This window comes from Carcharhinus amblyrhynchos, unplaced genomic scaffold, assembly GCF_965287045.1.
Source record: "Carcharhinus amblyrhynchos unplaced genomic scaffold, sCarAmb.v2.hapA scaffold_47, whole genome shotgun sequence".
Lineage (NCBI taxonomy): Eukaryota > Metazoa > Chordata > Chondrichthyes > Carcharhiniformes > Carcharhinidae > Carcharhinus > Carcharhinus amblyrhynchos.
This window is the reverse complement of record NW_027649788.1, coordinates 1,952,906-1,961,227: the sequence shown is the minus strand read 5'-3', so window position 1 is coordinate 1,961,227 and position 8,322 is coordinate 1,952,906. Positions and strand designations below refer to the sequence as shown.

The 8,322-nt window shown below is 41.1% G+C and overlaps 1 protein-coding gene across 1 annotated transcript in view; it reads right to left on the bottom strand.

The window, feature by feature from the left end:
- Positions 1–2,602: 2,602 nt before the first annotated feature.
- Positions 2,603–8,322, bottom strand: part of LOC145337359 (sex peptide receptor-like) — a 65,704-nt gene continuing 59,984 nt past the window's right edge. Inside the window, 1 exon segment of the mRNA XM_080182150.1 lies at positions 2,603–3,498. Coding sequence (XP_080038276.1) covers positions 2,603–3,498 — 896 coding nt within the window.

The window sequence follows — 8,322 nt, the reverse complement described above, 5'->3', positions numbered from 1 at the left end:
GTCAGGACATCCAATCGGACTGTCCCGAAAGCGCTCTGCCCGTCCCTGGCAGCAGGCTATAGTTATACCTGAACTTCGGGGCAGTGTGTGATTCAAATGCTAATACTTTATTTACAGTATTCGACCTTAGCCATCCTGTCTCGATGTTTCCAAGTGTTGAGGAAATTGTTTTCGGTGTGTGTTAATTGTTTTGTCTGATTGGTTATTTAATAGTCTCGAATCTCCGGGGTTTGAACCATAGGTGTGTCATTGATCTCAAAAGAGGTTTTGAGGGGCCAGGAATGTTTCCTTAACGATGCTAATTTTAGGTGTCTCCATGGGTTGGTTGACTGTTTTAAAGGTGCTGATTTTGACGGGGTGGAGATTTAGTTGCTGTCGGTGCCATCCTGTCCAGCTACCCTTATGTGCCAGCCCTCACCTGCATTCTAAAAGCATGCTCTTGCCCACAGATCGGTGTCTGTTACTTTGTGATTCTTGGTGGAGGGACTCTGAGGGGAGCTTTAGTTTGCTTCCATTTTGTGTGCCCAATTTCATAAAATTTATCGTCCGATAACAAGGGCGATTTAAAATCAAACTATTTGAGTTCAGTGGAAATGCAAAGATAATATATGTCTAGGAATGTTTCCTCAGGGGGACTCAGGAGATTTTTAAAATGAGTTTCAGATCTCACATTCCATTATCCGAGAATTGTGCAATTATAGAATGTGTGCAGAGCGAAAAGAGTCCAAGAATCTGAATAACTTATTGAAATCGACGGATCTGCAGGGACATTTTGAATCAGACAGGGGAACATATCCCGTGGTGTGATGAATTGCGCTACTGTGTCGGACAGATTTATTTTCATTTAATGGAGGGCGGGTCCAAAAGGCCATTGGTTTCAGAAAAAAAATGGCTGATAAGGAATATTCACACGAGGGCAAAAAGAGATCTGTCGTTTTGCGGTAAAAAGATTCTATTCGAACCTCTATCGTCATTCATTCACCCTATAAACAGACCACAAATCATTGGGAAATCTTTTATGTGAGTCCAAATACACTCTTCCCATTGCCAGCTGATCAGGACCATATTGTGCACAGAACAGGGGAAAACAACGAGACTGTGAATGTGTTGTGTCATCTCCCTTTCTTGGGTTTACCATTCAAGACATTCTGTCTTCCCATGGTATCTCTTTTTACTGGAAACATTTTCCAATCTCCAAAACAGACGAAGCAGTTGACGGACAGAGACTCTGTTTTGTCAAAAGTTAATCCATTTGTGTTGTAAAGATAGGCAACTATCATAGAGGATGAGTTATGTATGCAGGATTGATGCATACTGTGGGGGTCACGGATGGCCGTTTCGACCCTGTTTGGGAGCAGAATTCATGATTAATATAACAGCTCTTGTTAAAGTGAAAAACTACATCAAATATTTGCAACTCATGGTCTACATGATACTTCTGTTTTGGATAATGGAACCGCATACACATGTTTTTTTTCAAGAATTTATGCAAAACAATGGCATATACTATTTCCGTACTGCACCATTTCATGTGATTTCAAATGGTTTGGCAGAGCTCTGAAGTAGGGATTGAAAAAAAAAGTGGAAGATGACTCGTTGAGTACAAAGATCTGAAGATATTTATTCCAGTATTGTTTCACGCTACAAACGACAACTGGGCTATTTCCAGCGGAACTGCTGCTATGTGGATGGTCAAGTGTCACGTGGATCTGTACCATCGAAATCTCATAGCAAAAGAGAACAAGATCCAGAGAAGCTGGAACAGTTAGGGAGGGCAAAGTATTACTGATTCTCCATTTAATTTCAGTATGTTCCGAAGTGGTTTTATTCGATGATAATTGTTTTAACGGTGTTGAGGGACTTAAGCATCTGTGAGTTTTGACTTTCCCTTTTGGTTTTGATCTCCAACAGCGTGATCTGGAAACAAAGAGAGAGAGGGATGGAGAGAAAAGAATAATAAGAGCAGATTTATAGAGGGACAGACAGACAGGTAGAGGAATGGATAGAGAGATAGATCAACAAAAAGGTAGACTGACAGACAGACTGGCATACGAGCAGACAGGCTGTCAGACAGTCAGGTTGACAGATAGACAGATGGATAGATAAATAGACAGATAACCAGACGGACGGGTGCATGGGTGGGCAGACGGACGGACGGACATGTGATGGATGGACAGATGGATGTTAGAGAGACAGACAGACAGACAAACAGAGCTCCCGTTATTTCCTTCTCATAATCTGCATGCCACCACTAGCCATTTTGCTGCATCACTTTGGTGTGTCCGATTCCACCTGCTACAAATTTGTAGTTGCTACAAATCATTCAAACTTTTCCCGTGTGTTTATCGATCCGTTTATTGTTTTGCCTGCGTTTTTCCACTCATTGCTTTTTTCCCCAGTCCTTGAATTGGTTCCTGTTTGTCCGAGGTCATGGACTGATCCTGTGTACGTTACCGACTGTGATTTTGTTTCTCATCCTGCCTCTCTCTATTGCCTCCTGACCCATCGTTAATAGAACGTCCACGTTTTTGCCCTTCCAAATGTCTTACTTCTGGTTCACTGAAGATCACCTATTGCAGCACACCGATGCTGTGAGTTGTTTTCATTGTTTGCATTTATTAATTAATTTAATAATTGATGTAGCAGGATATATCACTGCTCCCTTGAACTGTTCTCTGAATTTCGACTGAGTTGCTACATAAATAAATGTGTTTGTGCAGCAACTTAAATTGCGCAGCATATATGCAATGTTTTCAAATATATAAAATGGAAGAACATCTAAGCTATTTGGAACATTAAAGAAGTATAAAACGTACAGCAGCCACAGAAAGATAAAGCTCCCGGATATGGTGAATAGTATAACTATAGATTTCCTTCTGCTCTCCATTTCTGGATCATTGCAATTATCTGTCTTTTTCTGACCCCTTAATCCCTTGCGGACTCGACTGGCCACTAAAATGTGTCTGACAGTCAGAGCGTTGAGCAACAGAATTAACCCGAATGGCATCAACGGGTTGAAAATCTTTTCAAAATTTCTGAACCCAGTCCATCTAGGGTCAGTGAAATAGCTTGGCTTATTGGAACAGAACCATGGTACATTGCCGACAATTATTTTGGGTTCAAATCTAAAATAGATAGGAATATTTTTCAAAACGAACAAAGTGCTACTTGTCCATAGAACGACGGACGCAGTTTTCTTGGTGCAATATTTTGATGTTAGCTATTGGCAACAAATGGCAACAAATCTATCAAAAGTGAAAGCGACTGTGAACCAGACAGAACAGTCTGTGGCTGCACGGAGCAGGACATAGTGAACACTACACACAGGCGTTATTGTGAGGAAATTCAGTGGGAAATAATAATCATTGATTCGATAGAGAATGACCTCAGTAATAATGACCAGTAGATCCGCTATGGCCATTGCCATCAGGTAGCACGTGGTACAACTGGAAAGGCCGCATTTCCCGTTGGACAGAATGATGATTGCCACTGAGTTAACTGCAAATAAAAAGAAGGAACATACATTATAAGCCACCAATAAGCATCTTCCCTTTCTGCACAGAGCATACTTTTCTTTTTGCAGCAATGAAGCGTGCATGGGGACTCCGACATTTCCAGATTCCCTTGCAAACTCAAAACACTCCCTCAATCAGAGAAAACGATTCGTTTTGGGCCATTCCCTGGATTCTGGAACGGAGCTGTTGATGTTTCAGTGTTTTATATTCAGAAGAATAATAATGTTAGTATTCAGGCATGATCAAAGTGCAGCATTATTTTCCACATGGGAGATTACTAAATTAAGAGAAGTTGTGTTCTTTTTGGTTCGAAACCCTTTGCCTATTGTTTGTGTTCCTATCTTCAGGTGATTTTATTTTTGTGGCACAGTTGTATTATTACGGAAGTCACACCAAAACTGTGGAGGTGTGGATTAGCTAAAAATAATGTTTCTCTATAATATGGAGACGAGGAGGATAAGGGGTGACTCAACAGAAGAAATTCAAATTTTCGAGGGGTTTGAGATTTTGAATGTGGATAAGATACCTGTAACACTTATGAGGCTGTGCAAACCTAAATTTCATCAAAACTAGGCAAAACTATTTATGAATCCACAAAGATATATATTTCACAGGCAATCTTTTATTCCATGAGTGGAGTAAAAGTACATTTGCTCCGACATAGAATCATAGAGTACTGAAAGTATGGAAGGAAGCCTTTCGGCCCATTATATAGCAACTGGCTCTCTGAAAGAATATTCAACCTCGTATCAGAACCATGACCTATCCCCGTAACTTTACACTTTACTGCTTTTAGTTTGCATGCCGATTTCCTATTCCATGCCTTGAAAGGATATTCCTCTATCATTTGTTTCATGGAAATTCAATCCAGATTCCAGCAACAGTCTGAGTGAAAATAAACTCACATTCTCTTTCGAACTTTGTGCCCATTATGTTGCATCTCTTCTCTAGTTTCTGCTGCTCCCTCAGTTGGGAGCAATTTCTCATTATTTTGTTCTATCTGTGTCCCTCGGCATCTTGAACAACCAGATCAAGTGGTGCCTCAGCCTTATTTCCTCCGCAGATGATAGACCACTCTCTCCAATCCATCAAAACAGCTACAGTTCGTTTGGCTTGGAATCAGACTTCTGAATTTCCTCTATACACTTTCCAAAGCCTTCACTTCCTTCTCAAGTATTGTACACATACATGGACGGAGTGTATTTCAAACGTTTATGAAATGTCAAAAAATCTTCACAGAGTGAGTTTGAACCACGGCGAGGAAGGAATGGAGATTAGACCAGCTGTAATAAAGATAGACTGAGGACAAAATAAAGATTGAAGTAAATCAGTTGGGGCGAGTTTCCATGTTTTAACATCCGAAACTTGAGTATTACATGGTCAGAGATATTAATGTTTATTTCATGACATTTGTAGAGATAACCTCTTAAAAACACTGCGCTCAGGACCTAATGATTATCAGGACCAGACTTGGGGAAGAAGATCAATCGTTACAAGACAATTCGGTCATTGTCTTTCCTTAGTATGAGTGAAGTTTCTTCCCAGATTGAATTATATTGTCCATTGACAAGTCTTTATCTGCTCTCCAGTTACCACCCCAAACACAAGATTATTTCAACATGATAAACATTATTTTTTTCTCATTACTGAAGTCAGATACCACATTCTAATTGGTCATCATATTCAGTATAACTTTTGTCAACTCGTCACCTTGGAAATTCATGTTCCTGATGATTTTTTCCCCCTACTTCGATGTTTGGATCAACAGAGACAATATTGCACTGAATCCAACAACTGAAAGTCATGGGTGAGATGGAAATAGTTCTTCCAACACAACATGACTACCAGAATAATTCAGGAAATTTATTTTCTCCACATTATTTACTTCATTAGAATCCAAACAATTGTGTCAATTCAATGCAATGCAACATGACAAGAAACAGATTTATAGCAGAAACAAGCTTATGCATAGTTACACTATATAATATGTTTTAGCTACGTACCAGGAACACCAACTAAGGCAAGCAACAGATAGAATACTTTCCTGACCAATTCAATAGGTAGATGCATTTTCTGCGTGGAATGGCCCTCTTCCTTTGCTGAGCAAGTTATTCCTCTGAATTAAAATCTGTCGTGACACGTCCCTGTGCATTCACCTTTATGCGTTCCCTCGATCTCCATGGAGACACAGCTGTTGCAAAAGTGTTCTAAAAATTGTTATCTTTATTTTAGAACGAACACATTAGGGCAACGGGATAAATTCCCTGTGGATTGAATACACGAGATGCTGAGACTAAATTGAATCAATGTTTTTTTTTCATTTACTAAGCAACCGCCATTATATGCAATGCTTATTCATAATTGTAGACTATATTTAACAGCAAACGAAAGTGATATCATTACCCTCCAACCACCATGACTCCCATGCCTTGATATCATGTCAGGAGTGCAAGGACTGGGAGTTGAATGTCCAAAGCTACTCAGTATTCTAAAAGAATATAGATGGTTCGAACACGAGCTGGGGTTGCTTTACTGGTTAAATATAACGTCAAAGCTCCATGAAGAAATTATATAGGCATTAAAGACAAAAATGTTGCTTCTATTAGGGTGGAAATAGAAAAAAAGAAAGAACATTCTGGTAGCAGTAAGTTGAGGGCCCCAAGCTTTAATTCCAAAGAAGGGTACAGTATATAACAATAAAAAAAATGCTCCTGAGAAAAGTGCAGCAGGAATCACGGGTGATTTAAATATGCATCTTGACAGGATTAGTGAAATTCGCAAAGAAAATCTCTCTCTTCATTCCAGCAGTTATTCAGACAATATCTCCCACCGAACTTGCATTGCAGGTGTTCTGCGCCAAATGTCTTCTCATTCTATCATTAGAGTTCACTAATCATGATTAAAATCATCCCTTGTCATCCCGAATTATCAACATCAATCTAATGATACAACATTGCTATCTTTCACATTTTCCGTATACTCAGCTCGGCTCACCTCATCCAGGAATGTTTCCTTTCTCTTTAGATGATACGGTTCTTGCCGTAAACTTATCCTGAACAAACTCTGGAAACTCTTGCCCACTGCTGCCCTTTCCAATAATATTAACACTCACGTGTAATCAAATAAATGAAATCTCAAAATATAACGATCAGTCAAGACTCTTACTGACGTGTAAATTCCTCATAAATGTGTTCATCTTTGTATTTCATTCCATCGGGTGACATGGACAGCGCACTGGGTGAAATGGACAGTGGGAATTTAACAGGAGAGAAAAGGGCCTGAAATATATTTGTGCCAAATAATCCAAGTTTCATGCATCTGAGGCCTGCAGCCGGGAGGGTGCAGAGATACAGACCATAATATTTATTTCAGAATTGCATGTGGTGGAGTTGAGGTTTGAAGGAAGGAATGAGTGAAATGCTAGATTCCTTTCTGGAGGGCAAGGGATGAAGACAGTATTCTGGGAAATGCAGCATAACGGCATCATCTTTTCAAACTATAGTGCGGGGAGTCAACTTCTGAGGTTGAGAAATCAATGTCAGAAGCTCAGACGTTGCATCATCCAAACAAACACACAGGTTAAGGGAACATTATTCAAAGGCTGTATAGAAGCAGACTAAGAGGAAGTTCGGTCAATGTCCATTTGGAATTCTGGTTTATAGTAAGTACTCATCCCGAGTCTGGTGTAACTATTGGAATCAACAGGACCATCCCTACTCCCGTACTCTTGCTAACCTCGCAGTCGGGGATCACTGGACATTCCCGAGTCATTCTTTTCAAGGTTCGCCTATCCAGCACCCACTTCTGATCTGCGAGTTGTGCCAGCTGGGTGCTGTCAATCCAATCGGGCACCTCCCCCCTGTGTACCTGGTCCAAATTATGTCTTAATTGACCTACCATCCACTGAGCGTACGTATGGTACAGCTGTCCCTGTTGTACCTGGGCAGTGTTTTCTCTCTCTCTATCAATAAGGCGGTGAATGGTCCGGGCGTGTGTTTCTAATATTGTGATTCCATCTAGTTGAGTGTGGGCACCCCTCTCCCCTAAAAGAGCCTGCTCGGCTTGTTGGGCTAGTGACCGTTCCAGGATATCTTTCATCACCCCCTTCAACTGTTCGATCTTATTATTGAGTCCCTGGATATCAATTGAGTTAAACAGGCTGGAACCTGTGTTTATCCCTGGGAGGGTGTCATTGACTATCCCCCTTTTTGCTTGTGTGTGTGTGTGCGTGTTGCTCCCATCACATCGATAGCCCGCTTTTTCCCTCGTAATCAATAGATCTTCCAATCGGTCTACCACTCCCTCAATGACCGTACTAGACATCAAGCCCCTCTCCTTCGTGAATACCGACGCAAAGTATTCATTCAGGATCTCCCCCATTCCCTCTGCCTCTAAGCACAATTCCCCACGTCCGTCCCTGAGAGGACTGATTTTACACCTAGCCACCCTTTTGTTCTTAAGATAGGAGTAAAACGCCTTTGGATTCTCCTTAACCCTACCTGCCAAAGCCATCTCATGCCCCCTTTATGTTCTCCTAACTCCCCGTTTGAGATCCCTCCTACTCTCTCTGTATTCCTCCAACGCTCTCTCCATTCCCAGCTGCTTAGACTTGACATACGCCTCTCGTTTCTTCCTAACCAGGTCTTCTATATCTCTAGTAATCCACGGTTCCCTAATCCTACCTTTCCCATCCTTTCTCCTAACCGGCTCATGCCTTTCCTGCACCCTTTGCAGTTTTCCCTTGAAAGACTCCCACATGCCTAACGTGGTCTTGCCTTCCAACAGCCTATCCCAGTCTGTATCCCTA